Genomic DNA, 27,709 nt, shown 5'->3' with positions numbered 1-27,709 from the left:
ATTTATTTCTGTTAAATATGTAATTTTTTTTTTTTTTTTAATTTTTTTTTTTTTTTTTTTTTGGGAGGGGGGGGGGGGTGTTGCAAAATGCTTGAGTCATTGATGGATGGTTATGTATGTGTGTGTGTTTTGTTCTAGATTGGAAGATGTGAAGAAACCATTTCTGATTTGACCTCTGAACTCAACTCGGCACTCAGTAAGGAAGAAGTCCAGATGCATACAGTAAGAAATTTATTCTGTTTGTTTCTTTGTTGGGTGATCATCTGTCTTTTATTTGGATGGTTGCTTAGTTGTATGTCTGGCTGGATGGTGATATTTAGCTTTTTGGTTTAGTGGAATGCTTATTTCTCGGTAGTAAAGCTAAGAATTGTACTGAAAGGATAAGAATTGTACTAATTTGACTGTCGGTCAGTCGGTCGGTGAAAGATACCCAGAATAAGAAAGTCTGTCTCAATGTAAACATTTCAGGAAAGCACTAACTAAAAATGAACTGTATACTAATGAAATTCTGATGTGTTTTACAGCTAAAGGTGAAAGAAGACATCATTGGACAACTACAAAAAGATGTAGAAGGTTTACATCATCAACATAAAGATGTAGTGAAAAAGGTAATTATAGTAAATTCTCGAAATAAAAAATAATAACATTTTTCTCACGTGTCACAAATAATTGCGTATGGTACAAGTAAGTTTATGAAAAGCTGGCACTTAAGGAATTGTAACCCATCTTCAGAGCTAAATCCTCACATTCGTATATATGTCAGTGTGGTGTACATTTACAACTTATCTGTGTATACTAGGAAGTGATTAGATGTTTATATTCCCCAATATTTTTCTTTGTTCAGCCAAGGAAAATATGAGTAACCTAAGGGGTCTTTGTCACTACATGTCGCGAGACGAGTAGTGACAACCTTTAGGTCACGAGTATTTCCAGCTGAATAAAGACAAATATTATATTGGATCGGGGAAAAAAATAATTATACCAGCACCAGTAATATCAAAGAAAAATCGGGGAAAATAATGGCAATTTAGAACGTTTTGACTCATATTTCAAACACAGCAGAACCAGTGATGTATACACGCATTGCCATGTCATAGACGCACATTGTTGTGATGTAGAACAACCAGAGTATATATTCCATATTTTTGCTTTATGCAAGGTAAAATGAGTAAAGTCCTTCAATAACCCCTTTGATGTCCAACACTTGTTGGAAATCCAAGCCATTTTTTTCAGGTGCATACTAAGTGATGTGTTTTGATCTGTTTTGTAGTCTTCAGTCATATAGCTCACGTATTCTCCCAAGCCATACTACTTCAGTCGACAAAAAATTATTGAGTTTCACCTTATGGATTTATCAGGACTTATTCTTTGTTTTAACCCTTTTTTTCTCACAGCTGCAACAGAGAGATGATATGATACACAGACTGAGTACAGAGACTAGTAAACTGAAGACAAAACACCAAGAGAAAACAAGTGAGGTAAATGTTTTTACAATAATCACAAAATGTTTTTTATGGAGTAGTCAACTTGAAATGTGCAAATATTCAGTTCAAAACTTGGTGCTGCCATTTGTGTCTGAATGACTGAAGGAAGTTTTCAAGATTTGAACCATGAATGTACCCCAGTCAATTCAGCTGTATTACTTGGCACCTGGTAGGACAGAGGTTGTTATATGGAGGATTGTATCCAAAGTTTACTAAGACTGCAATAGTTTGTTCTCTCCCAAGGGAGTTGAGGAAGTATAATTAGAATTAAGTATAAACATAACTACATTACATTTAGAGATATATTTAGAAGTTCTACCTTCAAGATTAGAATTGATAGATTTATGAGAAAAGGAAATATCAAAACCGTGGAATCTCACTTTTTATTTAGTTTCAAAGTTTATGACCAAGCAGCAATGTCTAGGTAGTTTCTGTTGTTTTCACGACAACATCTCTTCTCAATGTGATTGCCAATAGGTACAGAAACAGTCTAACATGCTACAAAGACTTGAAGACTCCTTGACTAAGTCTCAGATTGATCTAGAAGAGGCAAGACGTCGCAGTGAAGAAGAGGTGAGGAATAAATTTGTAACTTCTTCTCTGTCCGATGTTATCACAAACACTCTCAGTTATACAGGAATTCTGCAATTTCATGGCTAACTGATGAAAACTGTATAGTCTACAGTAAATAGTGTATGTCCAGTGCAAGTACATTTTATGAACTCTGAAGAAAAAAATTGATGTTTTGTAGTTTGAGTACTTTTGAACTGAGAGTACAGACTGAATGTGTACTCTGTAATAAAAGACATCATTTTTTGTCGTGGGTAAAAATGATGAAAAGTTGATAGGTTTCTTATGGAGTCACCACATAGTAAGAGATAGGGGTACCGAGAATTGCTCTGCATCACCAGTTTGCTTTGATAGAGGGCGCACTGAGACAGACACTTGTTAATGGGGATAAAGAATGGTTCAAGGATATATCTATTTGAATGCTGTCACAGTGCAGTGCAAGGATTTTTTGTGCATTGGTGGTGCATCAAATTATCTATATTCCTCTTCAGGTCAAGTTCTTGTAAAAGGTAATGGCTGTGGCAGGAGTAGGGTTGAGAAGGTACACTGGTCACCACATAGTAAGGGATAGGGAACACCAAGTTTGGTGCATCACAACAAATTCTTGGTATCTGCGATTACATTTTACTTCATACTAGGGGGTCAAAATAGAACAAAAAGGTTGACTTATTCTCACATCCCATAGTTGTGAATGGAGTGGAGCAGAAGTTATAATGTTGACCAAGAAATTGAGTAGTTGTTATTTTTATGACAAACCTAGGTGGTAGAATTCTCTTGCAGGTACCAAGAATTTCTCTGCATCAGTTGCCTCTCCAGTTTGCTCTGATAGAGGGTGCACTGAGACAGACACATTTTAATCGGGCTCAGGGATATATCTATTTGAATGCTGTTACATCTGGTGTGATGTAAGGAAGGTATAGCTATGGATTGGTATCTGTATCTGACCACTCATACTCTGTGATTGCATGCTTAAGATTTCAATTCCTGTTATTTATGAAAAGCATGAAGGTGAACTGGTGGCTTATCTGGTGGTCTTGGATAAAGTTATAGAGATTTTGTTTTTAAAAATTTTAGTACACCCATACTTAAGACATCCTCATAACCTTTCATAGGTTGGTATAAGAACTAGAAATCTTGTGAATGTTACAAAATCATGGACATTCTCACAGGCCTGTATATGGTAATGTTTGAATCTCATGGTCTTGGATTACCATCAGTGGAACTATTATGATCAAATAAGAGCACCCTTTTGTCCAGGATAAACTTTTCCTGCCAGCTTTTTTCAAATCCAGATTTTAATCAATATTGGCCTTGAAGAATATGTTGAATGAATTCGATTGGGTGATCAAATCAGAGTCTTTCAATATATTATCATAGATCTAACACAGAGGGTGTTAATATGATCTCGGCAACACACCACAGTACTTTGATGAAAGCGCATGCAAAGAGTTTCCTGTGGTCAACTGTAGAGGGTGTCAATATCATCTCAACAACACACCACAGTACTTCAATGTTAGCACATATAAAGAGTTTCCTGTGGTCAACTGTAGAAAGGGTTAAAAATAGACAATGGTAATTCAGATAGATTGCACTTATTGACTTTCATTGAAAGCCACTTTGCTTTGTCCCATTTGATTTGCTTTTACATACTTCAGGGGGTCCATGGTCATATGTTTTGATCTTATTGAGTGATCGTTGTTTTGAGTGTTATGAGCTAACAGATCGTTGAGTATTATGAGCTGGCAATAATTTTGAGCAGTCACTTGTCATGAGCTTATGGGTCACTTGTTATTTACTTTTTAAAGTTAGGTGGTCTCCTGTGATTATTAGTTTGAAAGTTAAGGGCTCAAGAGTTGGGGGGGGGGGGGCACCAGTCATTGGTTTTGAAAGGTTAAAGATATTTAATTTTGTCATTATTCTATACATTTGTAAAGTCAACATTTTATTTGTCACATTTCCAAGAGTTAGAGGGTCTCATTCATTGGTATTGGAAATCAGGGATGTCAATTGTTTGTTCCTTCAGAGTTAGAGGGTTACATTGGTTTTGAAAGGTTGGGGGGTCATTTGTCTTGTTTCAGAGAGTTAGAGGGTCATTTTGGTTTTGAATGACTTCTTTTTTTTTTTTAGAGAACTAGGGGTCACTAGCCATTGATTTCAAATGGTGATATACAATATTATGTCTCAAATATTGGCTGTTTTCATTGTCACAGTGGTGGTTTGTTGGTTGTACTAATATAATGGTGGACGGTATGCATGAATTATGGTGATTCGACTCCTTTTATATGTAGGCACGTTTTGTATGTGTAGACCATTTTGGTCACTTCTTAGCTATGAGTAAACATGCATGGGCTCGTTACTCATTCCTTCTCTGTCTATCTTTCAGTTAAATAGAATATGTATTCATTACGTGCATGTCTATAAATATGAAAACTAGTTTGTTCTGAGTAGTAAAAGTATCTGTAGCAAAGACAAGACAAGACATTCACTGTGTTAACGTTTCTTTCATTTCTCTCGCTATGAAAATTACTAACTTTTTTTTCTTTTCATTTCTTTTCTTTTACTTTGCTGCCATTAATGTGGACATGTTTGCTTCTTCGCTTTTTATGTCTTTCTTGACTGATATGTAGTTGTTAGATATGGTCAGTTTACGATGTAAGGTTGTCTTGGCAACAGGAGTTCTAAAGATGATAGGGGATCAGTACGAAACTCCAGATGATAACAAAGATGCAGAAACTGAGTAGAAACATAGAGAGTTAGCTATGGACTTTTATAAGTTATGAACTTGCCAGCAAATTGTAGGACCATATTTTTAGACACCAATTATCATCATAGTAGTGTTGGGGGCTATGTCGTGGAACAGAGAAGACTTGTTTTAGATGTAACATTATTTTTTGGGAAAATTGAGTTTACAAAATCAGGGTGATTAAATCTACCATGGACTTCAATTTTTAAAAAGCAATTCGTCGTAAACCACAGCACTGTCTTATTTCGCAGTGTTGCGGAAGAAATAACAGCTCTGGTTTGTGAGAATGAAAAAACATGGCATTATCTACTTTTGGACATTAAAGGGGCACAGTCTGTATAGTCAGTATTATTTTTGCTTGTTACTTTTATGTCATACATCCTTATATTCCAGCTACTTAAGATGAATTATTTGTCTAGCCACTGGTGCAGCTAATAGGTGTTCAAATATGACATATAATATTTAATTATGACATAATATTTTGGTTACCAAAAAAAAGTAAATGCTTCGACCTTGGTTGCCTAACCTCTGTGTGCATACTTTAAGGTCACCTGTAGCACCCAGTGTTAATGCTGATATACCCCTAGTAAGTTTTAGTATATGGTATACTTGAGTATTTTTGTAAATTAACCTTAGCTGAAAATGGGTCTTCAGTTACAGCTTGTGTTGCAAAGTAACGAGGCAATTATTTGCCAAATGTTTAGAAAAAAGTTTACAGGGTCAAGAATTTTTTGCATGGGTCCTAAAATTTAGAATTATAGTAGTCTATGTACAAAAAGTTTGCAACTTCAGGTATTTTCACTTGGGACAAGAATATACAACATCAGGGAAATATTGGCTATACATGTATATCGTACTATTGTAGTAGCATGAATTGTAACAAATGGTACAGTAGGTGAAAAGTACTGATAAACCACAAAATACCAAAAAAAAATTTAAAAATAGAGGGATAGAGGGATTAAAGTGATATTGCTAATTAAAATGTGTTTGTTGTTCATAAAATTATTTGTTCTTTAATGTGTTGAACACTAAGTAACATACTATTTACTGTAAACTATATACATCACCATTAAATGCTATTTGGATCTCAATTCCTTCCTAACAGCTCAATTAGCTTAATTGTCGACCACAGAAAATGTTTCAAATTCACAGCATGCATTGACTAGGATATTAAAGTGGCCATATGGATGAGAATTGGGGTAAATTGTTTCATGGTCAAAGAGAGTGACTCCTGTGAAGTAGGAGAGGAAATGTAGCTGTTTGTCTTTTCAAAGGGCAAATTTAATATATTAGGGGTGTTCAATCTGTTCAAATTTACCTGTCCAAATTACTTCATTTACTTTTTAAAATGTCAGACAGACAGGTGTTGCATGTTTAAAGTTTTGATGCACAGACGGATTTGTAGGCTATTTTAGGACAAGCCATCAATCGGATGCAGACTGTGTACGTGTAGGGGTAGACAGATGACATTTCATCAGAGTGGTACTAAAACTGTGATATGTGGATTTATTTTATTGGTTTGTATCTGCTCCAATGTAGTTAGCGTTAACACATTTACTCCACAAATACTAGAAATTAATGATTGTACATGTTTTATCAGGAATTATGGTGTAGAGCAAATTTTTGAGTCATCATGAAATGTAAATCTGTTTATTCATGGACATTGGGACTGTGCACACATCATCTTCATGCTCTTTTTAAAAAAACAAACAAACATAATAACTAGAACCTCACCATCCCCCATTGGGATCAAAACCACCAGATCCCCTCAACCTTCACCATGACTGTGAATGATGGGGAGGGGGGCTGTGCATAGTTATAACGTTTTGGCAGATTATGACAAAATAACAGACTGAAGCTTATTACCATTAAACGGATCATTTCTGTAAGTATTTAAATATGCATGTTTGCTTTGTATATAATGGTTTATGTAATATATAACATATATAATGTCAATCCAAAACATTTATAAGGTTTGATGGTGTCTTTACACTGTATTGTATGTTATATACAGGTTAATTATTGCACGTTTATTTATTATGAAATAAATAAAAACTCGGTTTAACACAAAATCTGCTTTACTTTTGCTGTATTATTCACTTTGTGATATTTTGTACATGTGTGCATATAGGTAAATATTGTGTTGTAAAGTGAATATCAAGGACTTTTAATACATTCTCACTTGTAATTAATAAAGGAATGGGTTGATGTAGGCTTTAAAACTCTCAGTTACTGTTACGTAACTTTTCACACTTTTTGCATGTTCCACCAAACCTTTACCAGGAACTGTTCAATCCATCATCCATAGCTAAATTACCTCTTCACTAATCGTTTATGGTATTGTGTACACTTGCTTGATGTCTGTATGTAAACAGTTGTGAATCAAGTATTAACCCAATTGGTTGGATGTGTGGGTTTGATCACATAGTCACAATATATGCTGTAGTAAGTACAACAGCTTCATGTTCCCCATGAGGGATTATTTGAGGGGGGTGTATCGCCCCTCTGTTTACTGGGCTGCCCCTTTATTTGTGTTGGCTGTTACATAGACATGTTGGAAAAAGAGCAAAAATTATTAATGAAGTTCCCGTTACAGCAACTTTGGATTGCCAGAGATAAGTTGAAATGCAATATTCAATATGATTACACTATTTCACTCCTTTTCAGATATAATTTCCTTCAATTCAACACAGTGTAGCATCTTTATCCATCTCTTCTGATTTGTCATCCGGTATTTGGATCAATTTCAAAATAAAGAGAGTCTGCCCCTTTACATTATGTGTTTCCATACAGTTCTTCTATCTTCTCAGTCATGTCTTTTCTGTGTTACATTTTATCAGTTTTCTGAACAGAATCATGCAATATTTTCTCTGTTTCATTTTGTCAGCTTACTGCAAAGGAGAATGCCATAAAGTCATTGAAAGAAGACTTGGCTGAGTCCCAGTCTCAATACACAGCGTGTTATGATGAGGTATGTTCATGCATTATACTATCTCAAATTTAGAGGGGCATAGGCTTAGTTTATACATGGAAGGAAGAGGGTCATTTTTATAGTATTTTGATAACTGAAACATATGACTCTGGTACAGTAAAGCCTTCAGTTTACTAAGATGGGTGCAAAGTAAATATATCGTTCTTCAATGTGGTAGACTACACAAGTGGGTGATAGCAGTTCCTCTGTTGTGTGAACCTAACCACCCTGTGATCAAGATAGTATAAACAGTGGAAGATTCAAAACAGTACACTGCAAGTTTACAGAATTAGCTTACAGAGAACCACACTACTTAGACTATAATTAAACCAACATCCATTCAATCGCTTATCACTGTTTTATCAACATGTTGTGACAATAGTTTTAATTTGTGTCTATCGTTGTAAACCGAAGACTCAGTTACCAGAGTACTATTTATCCATCACGTGTTAATGACAACGCTCAGACCTGGTATTCAGGATAAACAATTCTATACCAGCTAGGGTAACATTTCACCGTCATAATTTAGTTTTATGTATACAAAATATCAGAGGAATCCTTAGTATTATGTCATCAACTTTACTGATGCTCAGAAGATGGTTTTTAAGGCCATTGAAGGCATGTATTAACATAAATGTAGACTAGTTGAATCAAGGAGTTATGTTTTACCCATGTCAAATGGGTCATATGTTCAGTTAATACTGCCATTTTAAACTTGGCAACTTTTACCATCTGTTTGAATATAGGTTCTTCAACAAGAAGAACAGGTAGAAAGACTGAGAGAAGAGAACTCCAGACTAACATCACAGACACGCAGAGATGCAGATGAACTGCTTCACCTCGCTGAACAAGTCCAACACCTGGAACTAGAGTTGACCATAACTCAAGAAAAACACAGAACTTGTCAAAAAGAAGTTGGAAATCGTGATCACCAAGTGTTGAAACTACAAACTGATCTCGACACAACACAGCAAAAATACACTGGTAATTTAGAGGAGGTAAGGTGGTGAACACATGACCTTTGACATGGCTTGACCTTTGACATAACTGTACCCTACAAATGCATGATAAGACTGATAGGAGAACAATTGTGACCAATCACAACTGATTTGAACAGTTTGACTCAACACCTTCCTAACAATTTGATTATATTATACTGCCTGTAAGCCAAAAACATGAATAAAAATCAGGCTACTTCCAGTCTTAAAATATGTAATCTTTGCCACACAAAAAGTCATATTCCAAATGCACAAGAAAGTATAGATACACACTAACTCATTTTTATCCTTGAAATTATAATAATTGCTATTTTTTCAAAGAAATTGTACAGTCAGACAATTGATAAAAAAAAATGTGGATACTCCTGTTATGTGTTTAATTCAGAAATAATATTTTGTTGTTTGTCCAAAACATCACCTTAATTTTTGAGTCTTGATTTTATATTGATGTATGCTACTTGATTTCTAACAAATTTAATGTGTCTTTTAATATACTACTGCTGTATAGTGATAAGTATATAAGTGAAGGTTTGATACTTGTTTATCTGTCATCTCTCTTAGTCACTTACGGTACTAACAATTAACTCTCGATAGTTGAGGTATTTTCATGATGCAGCAAAGTATCAAATAAAGGACCTATTAAATTCTCAGTATGAATCTATGACTTCTTAGAAGACTTCAATCTTTTTGATCAGCTGAGAGAAGAAAACACAAAGTGATATGTGTGATCAAGATTTATACCAACCAAGTTACTACATTCTAGTGCTACAAAACTGATGACATCACCAACATGTGTTGTCTTGATTTATCATGGCTTCTTAGTGCAATCAAGCTGATGACATCACCAATATGTGTTGTTGTGATGTGTGATGGCTTCTGAGTTCAACAAAACTGATGACATCACCAATATGTGTTGTCGTGATGTGTGATGGCTTCTGAGTACAGCAAAACTGATGACATCACCAATATGTGTTGTTGTGATGTATGATGACCTCTCAGTATATCAAAACTGATGACTTCACCAATATGTGTTGTCTTAAACATATGATGGCTTCTTAGTGAAACAAAACTGATGACATCACTAATATGTGTTGTCTTCATGTACGATGGCTCGTCAGTACGACAAAACTGATGACATCATCAATATTTGTCAAGTTGTCTCAATATATGATGGCTACCTCTCCATGAGTTGTGGCTCTCATGGTTGCAAGGACGATGTTGAAAATTAGTACTTTGCTGGATTTTTGAAATTACCTTGTTGTAATGCATCTCATACTAACAACCATTCAAGACAATTTTCTTTCTTGATCTACAATCTACTCCGACATCTCCTACTTTATGAAAATCAAAAGACAGGTGAATCCCTTATCATATCACCAGATATTAAAATGATGAGGGGTGGAGTTTATTTGACTGACCTTAATTAACATACTGAACTTTAAACTGTGGGGGTCAAAGGTTATATTTGGTCGGCGGGTGTTTTTTTATAACTGACCAATCGTAATCTGTTCTGTCTTCTTCACTGACCAGCTGAAATTGCAAGAAGAAGAAGTCAAACGACTTCAAACTCAACTGAAAAAATCACTAGCTGAGATGAAAAACTTAAAAGATTTACTGGAAAGTAATGAACACAAGGTTTGTTTTATTTGTTTACTGAATGTGTCAAGTTTTTGTGACGTGTTTTGTGGAGACATGGTTTGGATTTCATTTCCTCCCTGGGTTTGTTGCACCTCTCAATGTCAACTCTCTATCTACCTATACTATTGTATAATACATTGGGGTTATTTAGGGTCGGGGAGGTTTTTTTTTGTGGTATTTTTTATTTCTCTATGAAATTTATTTTTGAAATTTTACATTTTTGCGTTTGTTTAGCGAATTTCAAAATGATATCAGTTTTACTTTCTTTCTTTTTTATTTGAAAATGATTTTTGAGTATTTTTTGTCAAAACTGATATTTTAAACTTCTGAAACTGTCAGTAAGAAGGATCCATATCAAAATTTTTTAAATTTTCAATATTTCATTCTGCTGATTTCTCATGTAGTGTATATTTGTTCAGGTTATCTCTTTTTAAAAAAAATAATACTGCTGTGGAAACCAAGCTTTCAGCTAAGAGAGATACAAACTTAAACTATTGTTGTTCAGTGTGGTAGATTACTCATTTTTGGCGATAGCTGTGCCTTTGCTGCGCAGATATAATCACCCTGTAATCAAGATAGTGTAAACTCTGAAAGTCTTCAAAAAAGTACATTGTTTAGTCACTTGAGAAAAAACTTGCTATCAGAAACACCACCCTTCTGTGAGTGTAATTAAACCAATGTCCATCCAATGGTGTATATCAACATGTCACAACAATAGTTTTAGTGTGTGTCTATCTTAGTTAGCCGAGAACTCCACTGTCATAGATTTAGTCAAGAATATCACATAAAATGTGTTGAATTCACTCTACATACAATCACTTGAATTTCATTCATGGTAAATTCCCTCATAGTCATTTCCCTTTTGTACAAAAATCTGTCTCTCCTCATCTTAGCTGTTAGAAAGTTTACTCTGTGTAGGTTGATATTGGTAGGTGCAAACCTCAGGTAAGACATGACTAGACACACTATGTCCCACACACTCTGTTCATTCATTGCTGTGATTATTTTATCTCATAAAGGATGTAAGGTATATCAAATTTTTATTTGGCTTTATGGTGATGGTTTCAATGGGAATTAGCGAATTAGAGCTTCCTGCATGTACAATTTGATGGTGATGGTTTCAATGGGAATTATAGCTTCTTGCATTGTACAATTATCTATTGACACATTTCGATACAAGGTAGTAATGTACAGGCAACCAGAAAGAAAACTGGCTATTTCCGTAAAGTTCAGACTATGTCTTGAAACCCTCCTATTGCAAGTTTGTAGATTGGTTGACCTTGTACATCTACAGGTTATGATTAATTGATGGAATTTTCACTTACCAATACAAACTACAAAAGCACTCAAATACACACAACATACATACGTACGTACATATGTTACATACATACATACATACATACATACATACATACATACATACATACATACATACATACATACATACATACATACATACATACATGCATGCATGCATGCATGCATACATACATACATACATACATACATACATACATACATACATACATACATACATACATACATACATACATACATACAGCTACACAGAAGATATACACGCATCCACATCCACATACAACATACATATAAAACGAATATACAGTCAGTCAGACAGACCACACACACACACACAACATACACTGCACACCCAAACAAAACTTAGACACATACACATACACAATCATACACATGCACATACATACACATACACGTACACAATCATACACATACACATACACATACATGTAATGCCCACACAGCATATACACTTCAGCAGGTAAGCCCTAATCATAAATGATCGTACCGTATACCCTGCATTACAAGTGAGTACATGTTATATTTGATAATTATTACCTTATAAATCCTCTATCTCTCATATTCATTCTCAATGCATATTCACAATACATCATCTTGTCAATGTAGTTGTCGTTAGTAACTTTAGAATTTAGAATGTTAAACTTTAGCTATTACACTTTCAAAAATTGAATGCATTTATTTGATAGATGGCTACAGATGAACGCACCATACAAAATATGCACCATGATCAGCAGATATCAAATCAAGAGGTATGTCTATGTGTACATATATGTGTGTGTGTGTGTGTGTAATTGTGTATGTGTATGTGTGTGCGTGTATGTATAATCATTGTATGTATGCTAATATCAATGTTAATGTGTATCTATGTGTTTGTATGTATGTATGTATGTATGTATGTATGTTGGTATGTATGTACGTATGTACGTGCGTGCGTACGTACGTACGTACGTACGTACGTACGTACGTACGTACGTACGTACATACTCACGTGTGTGCGTGCATGCACGCATGTGTGTATGTGTGTGTGCATGTGTGTGTGTGTGTGTGTGTGTGTGTGTGTGTGTGTGTGTGTGTGTGTGTGTGTGAGTAGATGCATATGACTGGGTGGTTAGGTGGGTGGATTGATGGATGATTGGATGGATGGGTAGGTGGGTGGCTGGGTGGATTGATAGATGTGATCTTGTTAGGTATATTTGCGTAGGTGTATGTTATTGTGTTGTCATTTTCACAATAATGATAATGACTGCCGACAAGGACAACGATAAACAAAGATAAGAAGTAACATGCGTATATTTCACGTCTTGTTTCAGATAACCAGTCACAGTAGAGCAGTTGATGACTTGAAAGGAGAACTACAGACTACAAGACACACTTACCAACAAGAACTGAAGATACAGAATGAAGAAATAAGACAACTGAAAGAGGAACTAAATGACTCTAACGTCAGACTGACTGACAGCGATATTCTGAATAACCAATTGAAAGATAGAATTAATGACTTGTCGGGTGATTTACACAAAAGTCAAGATTTACATAAATCAGCCATGAGTGAGGTACGTTCACATCTTTATCTAGTACAACTGTGGCACCTTTAGTTTCAGCGAGCTCGGTAAAATCAAACTATTACTGCAGCATGCTGTAGGTCACAAACAGGTGATAGCAGTGCCATGGTGGTGTGGATATGACTGCGCTGTATTTTAGATATTGCATATATACACAAAGTCCGAAAAATGTATGCTAGAAATCTACTGTACTGTATATGTCTTGCTATTTACTGAAACAGACAGTAGTTGAGTATGTCACCAACATGCCAGAAAAAACTGGGAAATGATGATGTATTCTAAGAAGGATAATAGTAGTCAAGTATCATGGCCCTCTTCCAAAAGCTTCTGCCAAACAGCACTCCTAGTGGCCAAACTATGCAATCTTTTGTTTTTCCAATAACGGAATATGTCATATTTTTTTGTGTATTTTAGATCAGCCACAAGAACCAGACTCTTGACCACCAAGACAAAGCCTTGGCAGACACTAGACAGAAAGTCATGATATTAGAAAATGAACTGCAACAAGCCAGATATAAAATTGATGACTACGAGAAGAACATTGAAAACCTGAGATGCCGTTACAGTCAGAGCGTTGCACAGATTGGAAAGTTAGAAACAAACTCATCGTCCAGTATTCAGAATTTAGAGGAAAGATTATCCCAGGCAAACTGCAAGGTACTAATGATTCTCTCTTTTTCCAGAGTTCCAAGTACAACCCATAACACCAAAGGAAAGCTTTTTTTTTTGTATGTACCACAATTGTTTATAGCATCCGTATCAAGTGTAAAAGTATACTGTTTCATTTGCTACTTGACCACATTAGAAAGGTCACATGCTAGGCTTGTAAATAAACCAATTGAAACAGTATACTTTTACACTTGATATGAATGTTATAAATGAGTGTAGCACATAGAGGAAGTGGTTTACTTCAGTGTTACTTGTTGTACATGTAAGAGTTTATTGTTGTAATCATGCCCCATAATACCACCCTAAATATGATTGGTCAGTCAGTATTAATAGTTTAAAAGAGGCAAAAAAAATTCAAGTTTTTGCATTAATGGTGGGGCTTTGCATTCATAATACAGAATTATCAACTGTTGTCAGAAGAATACTGTGTACTATTTGACTTATTACATAATATAAGCTCTTGTCAATCATGATACTCTCCGACTAAATACAGGGGGTTTGTGACATCATTTCTTCCCTTCTGCTGAGTTTTTAATGTATTTTTTTATTTTTTGCATCAGAGCCAAAGTATAGTGTCAGTTGTCGGGACACCTTAATGTACAGTGGTTTCTCCAACATTTGTCATTTAACTTTGTATTGCGAGCTGTGTGATGCATAAACATATGAACTCAACTTATCCCTCATAAATGTGTTTTGTACTTCAGATAAACGAAAAAGATGAATCTCTGGGAAAACTGAAGTCGGACGTTGCTAATTTAGATCAGCAACTGAAAGACAAACAGAGACAAGTACAGCGATGCGATGAACTTGTTGATGCATTGACACAAGATGTACATAAAACTCAAGAAGACTTACAGATTACCAGAGAGAAAGTTATACATTGTGAAGAAGTTATCACTAATCTGAAAGGGAAGCTGCTTGAAAGGCAACAAGAGGTATGTGTGTTGTCTTTGTATTATACTTATGACAACCAAATGTAAGAAAAAAGAGAGTAAAATGATAGTAGTTTGAACAAGTAGTTAGGTAGACTGAACTTGAAAGTCTTCCAGACTTAATTGGATGTGAAGATCTGTCTTGCAATCAGTTACGAATCACTTATATTGAACATAGTGACCTTTTGTCACTCTCTTTTAGTAACCAATCACAAGCCTTGACTGTGTTGAGTTTGTCATGGTTTATCAGTAACCAATCACAAGTACTGACAGTGTTGAGCTTGATATACTTTCTCAGTAACCAATCACAAGCATTCAATTGGCAATGTTGAGTTTGTCACGCTTTCTCAGTAACCAATCACAAGCATTGGTAGTGTTGAACTTGAGATGCTTTCTCAGTAACCACTCACATATATCGATAGCAATGAACTCATCTTGGAGATTTCACCATCACATCACTTTGATGTTTACTGGGTAGGCTTTCATTAAATGACTGATAACATTGTTGCAGCACTATACAGTAATATAAGGAAGTAAAAATCAGCTGCGATCATCTATTTCCTCTCCAAAATTATTATTCATCTAATTTGCTAAATTTTCTCCTGGCTTGCTAAAGGATTCCACTTGTAAACCCTTGTAACTAATATTGCATATCAGTGAGTCATCCTTTCTTTGTCTTACTTTGCAGTCAAGCCACCATGAAGAGAAAGCCAGACACTTACATGCTGACTTGATGTCATATCAAGAAAACCATCAACACACTATTGATGAGGTAAGTATGATGTTAGTTGGGTGCTGTTGTCAAGGAAACCCTAGACAAACTGGAGAGTCCTATAAACCGAGTTGACAAGTAGTAAATATGACCAAAGACAACTGATTAAGATGTTTCTAAAATGAAAAAATACATTATGTTGACTTCCATTCAACAGTAGTTATTTCATAGGTGAGATATCAGAACATCCACACACACACACACACACACACACACACATACACACACACACACACACACACACACACACACACACACACACACACCCTACCCTTACCCCATCCCAAAAGTGAAAGATACTACAAAACTCTGATTACAACTATTAGAAATGAACCAAAACTAGTTTATAAAATAAAAGCATTCCCTAGTGGCCAAACTATGAAATCTTTTGTCTTTCTGATAAATGGAATATGGCACATTCCTTATATCCAGGACGAGACTGCCCCTAGTGGCCAAACTGTGTAATCTTTTGGGGGGGGTTTCTGATAGCATATCTTGACTTTTGTTCATCATTCTAAATTTCCTAGGTGAGAGATAGAGATGATTTTATAAGGCAACTTGAAGATGATCTGAGAGAACTACAAGCAGATAAAGAACATAAGGAACAAGAGATGGAAGAACTACATTCCACGGTGTCTGAACTGACTGATGACTTGAAGAACGTCAAAGAACAAAGAAACGGTGCTTCCAAAGAAGTACAGAGACTTGAACAGACATTAAAACAACTCCAGCTGAATTTCGCATCACAACATCAAAAACACAAGACTGAAGTAAGACATTGAATTTGTTCTCACATCTAGAACAGAACAAAGTGGCAAGAAAGTGTCAGAAAGTGTTTCATGAAAAACACAAGACAGGGTATACACATTATGAATTTGACAGACTTAAAACCACAGATGTGAAGATCAACAGTGAATAGAAGTCAGACATGAATACTCGGCCCATAGTTTTCTTATTGTATTGCATGTGTTATGGTTTCAATGTAGACCAAACTTTGTAGAGGTAGATTCTCTCCAGACATGGACACTTGGATAATTCACACATACACTCTTTGACAATATAAATAAACTTATGCTGATGATATTATAGACAAGAGTTTCTTGCTAGTATTCTTACAAAGAATCAAGTTTTTAACCAACCAAGCCATGTCTTGTATATATACATCCATATGCTGTTTCAATCTTCATTCATTTCATTATTATCAATACAAATTCCAGCTCTTCAAACTAGAGGAACAAGCAAGCCGTCTAGAAGCTGATCTGATGGACTCCAGAGAAAGAAATCAACTACTTGAAGGAGAAATAACCAGGAAAAATGGAAATCTTGCCAAGTCAGAATCAGATTTGTCATCCGCAAGGGATAACATCAAGGCAAAAGTGGATGAGGTAAATTATTTTATAACTCACTCAAGCCAAAACTGAACATATAGTTCTAACAAAAAAATGAGATTTATATATACCCTGGTTATTCTACATCGCAACAATGACCATCTACATCATTGGGTTTGTGCTGCTCAAAATAAGTATCAGTCATAATTTCGAAAAATTGATATTAATTTTGATATTTCATAAATTTTGTCTTTGCAGGTATAATTATATCATTCCCAAAATTTGTCTTCATCCAGCAGGAAACTACTGTCACTTTTTGTCTTTTGAGTCATAGTAACAAGGCCCCTTAAGTCACTTGATTTTCCTTGACTGAATAGTAAAATTTTGAAAAATAGTATCTACATATTCTGTCTGTCAGACTTTTTTATGGCAGGGAGTATCTACAGTTCAGTTGACATATTAAAGTACTAAAATAAGACTGGAGATTTCGGCAGTTGTCAACCAAAGGGCAGGAATTTTGTGGGGTGTATAAAAACATTTGAGAGTGCTTGAAAAAGGTATCATGATTTACAGCAATCTACTAGATGTGGTCATCAGGACCAAGACATAAACATGTAATACAAAGGTCAATTCAAGCAAAAATACCGATGTAAAATACATAACAATGAACGATTAGCCGACATCTACATCAGATTTTAATCAGATTGGATTTACAGTGACAAAATGATAACATGACATAGTCAGCTGATAATGTGATTGATGAAGCACACTTTCTTGTTGCTTAGCAACTAATGGGATCTTTTGTGACAGGAGAGCGATGTAGATAAACCCTTGAGTAACTGTGACGTTATTGGTTTTATTGACAGATTGAGAGACTAGAAGCTGCTCTAAGGGAAGCACAGATGGAAATACAACACCTCCAGGCATTGGAACGTCAAGCAGATAATGAGAATGCTCATTTACAGGGTGAAATACGACGACTGAAGGAAGACATTACTGAAGCTAGACAGCAGTACAGAGATTGTGCCCAGGAGGTCAGTCTGACACACATTATAATTCTTTCTAATCGATTCTCCTTTCAAGGATTAGTACTTTATTCAGTACATTAGGCCACCGACCCCCTTGTACAATATGAACATAAATATACAGAAAACAATCGGAATAGAACCTGTTACAACAGGGAAATAAACAACTGAATTAGATTAAAAATACTTGACACACCATTTTAGAAGTACACAGACTTATATTACATTTCATCATTTTATAAGAATAGTTGTATAGCCTCTTTACATAATAATTCACATTAACAAACAAATTTCCAGTAGCCCCTGGCAATTCATGTAAACATAAAAGAGGCCATAACACTGTTCATATCAAACCATGGTGTGTAATACAAGTCTATACTGTTCCAACATGCTGAACCAAGTGTTATTAATCCAATTCATTTGTTTACTTTCCTAGTTTGTAACAGTTCCTGTTCATCAATGCTTCAATGTCAGCAGTTGTAATCAATTTTAGGCAAGAAAAATGAATAAATAAATGAAAAAAAAATTCATAAAGTGGAAATAAATTCAAATTGTTATATAAATATGTTATCAAATTGTCATGTTCAGTCCACAGCAGAACTGTTTTAGTTTTCTATTTGTGGGTTACAATGGAATAGACCAAGACTACCCATGTTCGCAATAAAATGGAATCCTTATGTGTGTGCGTATGTGTGTGTGTGTGTGTGTGTGTGTGTGTGTGTGTGTGTATGTGTGTGGGTGTGTGTGTGTGTATGCATGAATGAATGTATGTGTGTATGTATGTAAGTATGTATGTATGTATGTGTGTATGTGTGTATGTATGTGTGTATGTATGTGTGTGTATGTATGTATGTATGACGTATGCATGTATGTATGCATGTATGTATGTATGCATGCATGTATGTATGTATGTATGTATGTATGTATGTATGTATGTATGTATGTACATTTTAGCAAGCCATGCAGGTTAAACCATTGTTAAAACGTTTGTAATTTCTCATTTTGTACTTTGTCCATTACTCACACTAATATATTCTCTTCGTGAATTGTAAGAAGTTGGTAAAGTTATGTTTTTTTTGTCTCCTAAGTTTTATCCGATTCTGATTTCCCAAATTCTTGCTATAATTCCCAACAGCTTGCCCACCATGAAGAAAAGATTATGCTGATGGAGAGCAGTCTACAGACAACACAGGAACAACTCAGTACCCGAGTGACAGAGGTTGTACGACACGAACAGATCAATAGAAAACTACAGTCAGAACTGAAAGCCATCAAAGGCAAATATAAACAACAAGATGAAAGACTGGAAGAACAGAGAATAGAGCTGGACAAGATGAAGAAAGAGCTGATTACATCAAAAGATGAACTTCAAAGAAGTATACATGAAGGTTTACAGTTTCAACAAAGCTCACATCAAATGGAGTTAGAACTCGTCACAGCTAGGGACCAAGTCAAGATTCTTCAAGATCAGGTCAGTATGTTCACACAACGAGATGTAATCATATTAAATTACAGGACTCCTTTACGTGTAATAGCAATATTGCGATGAAACTGTTCTTAGTCTACAAAAATAGTCTTAGAATGCTGGTTTTACAACTTGTGGGTCCTCAACAAGAATTCCTTATAATACACAATGTGTGTAAGAAAGATTGTCATCTACTTTATAGTCGTGTGCTTGTAGTTGAAGTTAACGGCACAACGTGAATATAATTAGTCCCCTAGAACTGAGTTGTTGTCAATTTAAAGTTAGTAACATACGTGAAAAAGAAATTTTGCAACCCATAACACCAAAACAAAGCATTTTCTAACAGTATGTATCCCAATCATTTATTGCATCCATATCAAGTCTAAAAGTATACTTTTTCATTTGCTAATTGACCACATTAGAAAGGCCACATGTTAAGCTTGTAAATATACCAATTGAAACAGTATATTTTTACACTTGATATGAATGCTATAAACAATTTAGCACATAGAGAAAGTGCTTTACTTCAGTGGTACTCATTGTATTAACTTAACCAAGGACTGACTTGGTCTTGTCCCATAATTACATTACTGTCAACTTTCATAAACTTCTTCTTAGAACTGTTCTGTCCTCATCTCACAAATACAAATACAAAGAACAAACTTTCAAAAACTTAATACAAAAACTGGCTTGTTGTCGTTCCACAGGTGTCACAGCAAGACCAAGTACTGCATCAACTACAGGAAGAACTTAGAGAAGCCAAGTACAAAGAACAAGATATGAACAAACAACTACAACACCAGAAAAAAGTGACAAGTGAAATGAATGACCAGGTAGAAAGTCATAAAAAACAACTGAAGAATGAAACTAACAAGGTAATAAGGGGCTATCATGCATGATGGTGATGATAATATGGTGACATTCTGGACTAATGATTGCCAAAATATAACATTTGCTCAAATTTAGGTGATAACAAGGTTATCACACATGATGACACTAACAAGTCAATAATGAGGTTATCATATATGATGACACAAACTAGGCAATAACAGTTTTCACACATGATGACACTAACAAAGCAATAATGTGGTTATCACATGACACTAAGCAATAACAGGGTTATCACACATAATGACACTAACAAGGCAGTAATGTGGTTATCACATATGAAACTAACTAGGCAATAACAGGGTTATCACATGACACTAACAAGTCAATAAGGGGGCTATCACACATGATGACACTAACAAGATAATAACAGAGTTATCACATGTAATGAAATTAATCAGTATGATGATGATGTCACATGACTTTATTGATACAATTACTTTGTTGTCATTTGAAATGTAACACCTATTAGTTTCAGGCTTCATCACCAGTTAAAACCATGTGCATCATGTTGGTAGTCATGCCCTATCTCCCACACAGGCAGCAGTGCAACATAGATGCCCACTACATCACCATTCATCACTAATAACCATATTTATATAAAGTTCCCGCCTTACATTTTCCAGCTGAGTGAGAGAGAAGCCATGGTTACCAGCCTACAGTCTGAACTCGACAAAATGCATGACAAACTGCGATCAGTGCGGGAAGAACTGGCCGAGAAAGACGGTCAGTTCCGAGTCGCCAAAATGAATCTTGAGACGGCAGATAAACAGAACAAACATCACTCACAGGAAGTCAGTCGGTATGAGGAAACTTTAGCACAGCTACAAAGTGATTTAGAGCAAAGTCAGGAACAGTACAGAGCAGAGCATTCAGAGGTAAGTGAGTTATCAGACTGTAGGGAATAGGGAATGAAATGTTGACAAAGTCAAGGAATAGGGTGACTGTAAATCAAGGAACATATAGTGAGTGAGTTTGACCCTATATTTGGCTGTAATTCATCAAAAATATTTTGTTTGTCAAATTATTGCTTCTGAGAGTAGAACTTAGTCAAATATGTCAACATGATGTTGATTTTTTAGCAACCAAGGCTAAATCCAGTTATGTTATTTGTGTCAGTCAAGTCTACAATTTTCGTTTCCTGTTGTATTTGCACTCAGTTTTGTTTTGTGTTGATTTTCTCCTAGTTGCTGTCCACTCAGCACAAACTGCAAGAACTGAAAGCCGAGCTGTCGGAGGTACAGAGCAAACACAAAGAAGCCATGGACCACCTGACTGAAAGAGCCACTACTGCGGCCATGTTGAAAACAGATCTCAATAAAACTGAGCAAAGAAGTCAAAAGATGTCAGACGAGGTAAGAACACTGCCAATAATCCATTTAAAGATGTGCAAGGAATATGAACAGATTTTTGAAATGCGTTTTTTGATTTGGGGGAAATGTTTTCTCGGGTACTCCGGTTTCCTCCTGCACTAACACTGAACCAAAGGAGCCTATAAATGGGACTAGCTCCCGTTGGTTATCCGATAGATAGATAAATAAATAAATAAATAAATAAATATATAAATAAATAAATAAATAAATAAATAAATAGAATAAAAATGAATGACCTGTACGGAATATCTTTGTTGTGTAGATTGCTATATATGAAGATAAGATGAGGACGCTGAGAAAAGAACTTCAGAAAGTATCAGACCTGAACAGACAGAGTGAAGAAGAACTCCAACAGTATGAAGTACGTCTCCATGAAATGAACAGTAAAGTTCTACACACCCAAGACCAGCATAGACATAGTCTACAAGAGATGGCGATGAGAGAGGAACAACTTGTTGTACTCAAAGTTGAACTGGCATCATCTCAGGAAAAGCTCAGACACAAATCAGATGAAGTAAGCAAATACAGTTTGCATTTTCAGTAGGAAGAGAATAGTGCAGTGTTTGTGTTTGGCTAATGTAGGTTTTGTTATCAATAGATGTAAATGTGTTTGTAGGATTAGAAGCAGTATGTGTGTGCTTGTGTGTGTGTGTGTGTGTGTGTGTGTGTGTGTGTGTGTGTGTGTGTGTCTGTCTGTCTCTGTCTCTGTCTGTCTGTCTGTCTGTCTGTCTGTCTCTGTCTCTGTCTCTGTGGTTGTGTATGTCTATGTCCTATATCATTCTGTCTCTGTCTGTCTGTCTGTCTGTCTGTCTGTCTCTGTTTTGTATGTGTTTAGAGTGAGGGTAAGAGGGAAGGTAGAAGGGAGAGGAATGGAAGCTTGAAAGCAAGAATGGGTGTGAAAAAAGTCTGGCAGCAGACAATTGATTGGGATAGACAAAATGATATATCTTGTGTTAGTCCTAGATTCAGTAGAAAATTTATCCCTAAATCTTGTGATATTAAATTTACTTTAGAGTGAACGATTGAAAGCAGATATTACAGTAGTACGACAAAGATTCCAGAACATCACTGATGACAGTGAAAGACTAAAGGCAGCCTTGGAAGAGTCCAGAGCTAACAGTGAGAGACTCCACAAAGAAAGTGAATTAGTGGTTGCTAATGTTAACACATGGGTACAAGAACAAAAGTAAGTATACTCTCCTGTCAGTATTGTGATATCAGTTTTGATAAATAGTATGAGTACTCACTGAAAAAACAAGAAAGACTACTCATAGTTTTGAAAATCTCTGTGTAGCTTTCACCTTGTTCACAGAGAATCATTAGGTCAACAGCCCGTTATCTTATTTATCTGAGTCAGAGCAAGTGGAGAATGTCTACAACCCTTATCAACTGTATATCTACTATCTAGCACTATGTTACCCTAATTTTGTATCCAGAGTAGCTCAGGGTGAGAGGGCTTTCTCTCATTCTTTTATCATGAAATAAATGCAATAACTGAGTACACAAATGGCTGATAGCATCCAACTAAGTTTTTCTCTGAAACATGTTTCATCAAGGACTTCAAAACTCAATTAACTGCAACAATGCTGGTGACTCACACTATGACATGGACTCACAACGTTATACACCATATCCTATACTAGCATATAATACATACCAATTTGAAATGTTAATCTGAAAACATTTTAGTTGAAGAATGGTGTGTCTGTTGCCATGGTGATGTGACTTATTTAAATCTCTTACAGACAAGCCAATGAGAGACTAGGTTCTAAAATAAGAGAACAAAGTCAAGCTATCAGAGCCTTAACAGCAGAAAAAGAGTAAGTGTCTTTACTGGTTAAATCTACTTCATTTCTCGTTTGATATCTGTCAGTTAGTTATCTGTCAACTTGCTGGATTCGTGACTCCACTATGCTTTTTTGATCACATGTTTTACATTTTGTAGACTTTGTCTCCCTACCTCAAAACAAAAGCTCCCAAAGAATTCCTTATACTTCTGACTGATATTGTTCAAATTTGACTTTTCATACCAAAGACATTGGTTACAGAATGATTCAGTAACATCAGTTTTGTCAGTGTTAATATTTACAGATGTATATATTATTTTAGTAAACACAGATGTAGGTGTTGAGTAAAGTTGTGTGTCTTCATCAAAACTTCAGTTGCTGTGTGTATGTCTTAGTACCTGATTGTGTGTGTGTGTGTGTGTGTGTGTGTGTGTGTGTGTGTGTGTGTGTGTGTGTGTGTGTGTGTGTGTGTGTGTGTGTGTGTGTGTGCTGCTATTGTGTCACTCAGTAGGGATGACTGGTCAGCTTTGCTAAGGATCTCATATCCATCTACTGTTGTCTCACTCAAAAAAAATAGTATGTGTCTCAGCGAAGTGTTCAAACTATTTGGCAAACTGCTGTATGTTCATCGTCATAATGTTTTTTCAGTTATGCCATTTGTCAAGACTTCATACATGTACATGTACTACTTGTAAATACAGAATCTGGCCATACGTCAAAAGATATTTTCTTAATTTACTTGTAAAGTACATTTGACGTTCTTAGAAATGATGTGGTACAGTACACAGTACCCATATGAATTTATGTTTTGTTTCTTGTTGCTAGGCAACTAATGGAGAACAATGAAGTTCTTCAGAAACACTTACAAAGGATACAAAGTGACAATGATCAATATAAAATTGAATCTGAGAGATTCAAAGCGTTGCAGGGTCACTCCACACAACAACAAGTATTACTTCATCAACTGAGGAGTAGACTTGAAGAACATGAGTAAGTATAGTTTATCTTTACAGTAAGACCTGGGATCTGCACTTCAGGAGGTTGTTGTATAAAGCTGAAAGGTCATGATAGTACTTTTGGCTGGGCTAGCGCCCTCAGTGGTGACATTTGGTCACTTTTAAAGTAAGAAGAATAGCCCGAGGGTCTATCAACTAGACTAAGTTTACCTAGTCAAGTAACTGTACTTATTGCATGTACAGTACCAGTAATTTCTTGCATCTGTGTGTGTGTGTGTGTGTGTGTGTGTGTGTGTGTGTGTGTGTGTGTGTGTGTGTGCATACTAGTGATATTTTCACTGCAGTGCACACATGTATGCAAATAAGTAAATAAGTGTGCATATGTTCAATGATGTAGGCAAAATCATGTGAACACACGGTTACATTTGTACAAAATTTGTTGTGCTGTTTTGGATAAGCGGATGGTATGTAAGAATAACAGAAGCCCTTGACACTTGAGTGCCAGTGTGTGGGTACTAAGTGTATTTGCACCCTATGCTTGTGGTGTTTTCTGCTACATTTTTCAATTGCTACACTCATGAAAGTATGACTGCAGAGAACACTATCAACATTCATGCAAGTGCACGTCATGAGGTTCTGTCATATCATTTACACCCCTGGTGATAAAAGTTTAGAGTTTCAGAGTTTGATGCAATCATTGATTGACAGATGTTTCCATGTTTCAATATATTACATGTATATTCAATATGCCAGGATCCCTTAAGTGCTCTTATTTAGTTTCATTTTTGTATGGTATTCATGACTTCATGATAGTACAGCTGTAGAGGACACTGCAAGCTCAATCTCATTCAAATACCTGAAGCACTCCATACTGATACTCACACATCTTAGGATTCTGTTATATTTATATTACACAACTCGTGATGAATGCTTAGAGTGTCAGAATTTGATACAGGCATATTGACAGGTGTTTCTATAATCTGTAAATCGAGATATTTGCGTTTTTACAGTCCTCAACCAGTTCTCAAAGACAAATTTTTTTTAGTAATTACCAGATCGGTACATCGTGTTCATGTACAAGAAGGCATTTTAGTCATTAGTTATTTTTGCTTTTTTGAGGTCTGGCGAAAAAAAAGCGAAAATAAGTCTTTTCGTGACAATTTCCTGGTTTACAGTACGACATACTGATTCAGTGTGCCAAAACCTTGTAAGTGCTGTCATCCACTTCATATTCATGATTCAAGTGTTTGACATTTTCTTTTCTTACAAAAAGGCATGACCAAGACTTTGAGATGGCAGAAAAGGTAGCAACCATTGAAGACTTACATTTCCGTCTAAAAGCCAACGTAGATTCCATCCAACAACTCAACGAACAACTGAACATCTTGAACAAAGAAAATCTCAGATTACGTCAAGATGTTGACCGTGAAAAAACAACAAAACAGAGTCTACAGTTACAGTTACAAAGCAAGGAACAGGCTATCATTGGCATCAAAGCACAGGTAAGGTTATATTAGATCCATATTCAAACAGAACAAGAAGAGGTGAACACCCAGAAAATAACAATATTAAATAAGTTGAATGTTTGTTGATATGACTATCACTTAACATTGTTCTAAATGTAAAAGCACTGAAGTACCCTGTTAAATTTGCACAATTCAGCATAACTGTAAAAGGACAATTGTTGTAGCCATAGTTTATAATTTACACTTTTTTTCTCTGTAAACTATACTACTTTGTAAACCCAACCATTCCTACCTTCTGATAACTGCATTTTGGTCCCAAACAGATTTTTACCAACTTTATACAACACATCAACATGACAAAGACATTGTATACATTCTTGTTTGGCTTAGCACAGAACCAATTACCCTTTTCATCACAAGAGGGCGCTATGCGCCATCGTAATAGATTGTAAGGTAATCATGACGTATCTTTTGGCAGATTGAGGCAAGATACCACCAGCAGGGTTCACCAACTAAAGATGGTGACTTGTCCATGCATCTAGAGTCCATTGGTGGGCTTTCTGACTCGGCCTATGCGTCGGCCTTAGAACGAGGAATGCTGAAAGCATCCAAGGTTGGTGAAAGGTCATTGTCGGAGTAGGATTACAATTTGGGTTGATAAAAACAGTTTTCTGACTCAGCTATAGAAAAAGGTGGCCCTTAACAAAAGAATGATCCTATCTGATCCATCTATCTCTACTGATAAGATAGCACTTGCATGAGAACCTGGGATTGAATCATGGCCCTTTAAGCAGTGTTTTTAATTGAATCATCACTGTTATAATGTACAAGTATTTCGACTTAGTAATGAATGTTGGGATTTTGATCTGGCTGGTCAGCAGTCCTCATCAGAATGACTAATTCCATTGTTACAACTGACCTGTAGGTAGCAGTATAATCAACTGTTTATATTTGTGCACGTCAATTGCACATAAACAAAAATTGATGCATTTATGATAGAATTCCCTTTTTGGGTTCATAAATACATCTCTTTAAATATGTCATAGAAAGGAAAATGCATTCAAATTTGAGTAGTTTGTATGTGTCAGTAAAATGTATTGGCATGTATGTTATGCTTTCCATTGCCAAAATTCATACAAGCGTTGAAACAGCTGAAACATACATATTTTTAAGGTATAAGGTTATGATGGTCCCTATTCAAGAATAAACATACCTCACTCATTTTTTGCTGAAAATCTCAACAATGTAACCAGCAGAAGATTTAGACAGTTCAAAAACAGTGAATTAATTTTGATGTCCTTTTTTACTATTTTCCACAGAGTCAAACATCTTTGACAAGCAGAGCATTGGAAGATGCCGGAGTGGCTGATCCCAGTGTCTTGGATAAATCCTATTGGATCAAAAGAGTGGGAGAGCTGTCAATACAGCTACAACAAAGCAGTGAATACTGGTCAGAGAAAGTCCGAGAACTCTCCATGCACATTGAAAAGACAAAGTCTGGTCAGGGGTCACCTGGAAAATAGTGTAACAGTATGATAAATTGTATGACAGTAATATGGAAAAGAACTCTCCGTGCAGCGTGAAATGACAAAGTCTAAATGGGGAACACCTGGAAAATAGCACAACAGTATAATACAGTGCATAACAGTATTATGGAAAAACTTGACAACAAAATGTCATGTCTCAAGAATGAAATCAACAGGGTGACCAGATGATGAATTTAAAAAAAAAAAAAATTATA

At 35.7% G+C, this 27,709-nt stretch overlaps 1 protein-coding gene across 1 annotated transcript in view; it reads left to right on the top strand.

Annotated features, from left to right (window-relative positions):
• Positions 1 to 27,709, top strand: part of LOC144437651 (uncharacterized) — a 57,118-nt gene extending 29,409 nt beyond the window's left edge. Inside the window, exons 20-45 of the mRNA XM_078126641.1 lie at positions 139 to 222; positions 525 to 608; positions 1,395 to 1,478; positions 1,962 to 2,057; positions 7,685 to 7,768; positions 8,515 to 8,766; positions 10,297 to 10,401; positions 12,432 to 12,494; positions 13,056 to 13,298; positions 13,722 to 13,964; positions 14,681 to 14,911; positions 15,597 to 15,680; positions 16,208 to 16,450; positions 16,898 to 17,065; positions 17,875 to 18,042; positions 19,169 to 19,504; positions 20,206 to 20,373; positions 21,013 to 21,264; positions 21,574 to 21,741; positions 22,022 to 22,273; positions 22,773 to 22,945; positions 23,505 to 23,579; positions 24,372 to 24,536; positions 25,776 to 26,004; positions 26,447 to 26,581; positions 27,288 to 27,709. Of these exons, the coding sequence (XP_077982767.1) occupies positions 139 to 222; positions 525 to 608; positions 1,395 to 1,478; positions 1,962 to 2,057; positions 7,685 to 7,768; positions 8,515 to 8,766; positions 10,297 to 10,401; positions 12,432 to 12,494; positions 13,056 to 13,298; positions 13,722 to 13,964; positions 14,681 to 14,911; positions 15,597 to 15,680; positions 16,208 to 16,450; positions 16,898 to 17,065; positions 17,875 to 18,042; positions 19,169 to 19,504; positions 20,206 to 20,373; positions 21,013 to 21,264; positions 21,574 to 21,741; positions 22,022 to 22,273; positions 22,773 to 22,945; positions 23,505 to 23,579; positions 24,372 to 24,536; positions 25,776 to 26,004; positions 26,447 to 26,581; positions 27,288 to 27,491 (4,389 nt within the window). The 3' untranslated portion in view covers positions 27,492 to 27,709. The remainder of the gene's footprint in view (positions 1 to 138; positions 223 to 524; positions 609 to 1,394; positions 1,479 to 1,961; positions 2,058 to 7,684; positions 7,769 to 8,514; positions 8,767 to 10,296; positions 10,402 to 12,431; positions 12,495 to 13,055; positions 13,299 to 13,721; positions 13,965 to 14,680; positions 14,912 to 15,596; positions 15,681 to 16,207; positions 16,451 to 16,897; positions 17,066 to 17,874; positions 18,043 to 19,168; positions 19,505 to 20,205; positions 20,374 to 21,012; positions 21,265 to 21,573; positions 21,742 to 22,021; positions 22,274 to 22,772; positions 22,946 to 23,504; positions 23,580 to 24,371; positions 24,537 to 25,775; positions 26,005 to 26,446; positions 26,582 to 27,287) is intronic.

The sequence above is a fragment of the Glandiceps talaboti genome, chromosome 7 (assembly GCF_964340395.1).
Source record: "Glandiceps talaboti chromosome 7, keGlaTala1.1, whole genome shotgun sequence".
Lineage (NCBI taxonomy): Eukaryota > Metazoa > Hemichordata > Enteropneusta > Spengelidae > Glandiceps > Glandiceps talaboti.
This window is presented reverse-complemented; position numbering and strand designations above follow the sequence as displayed.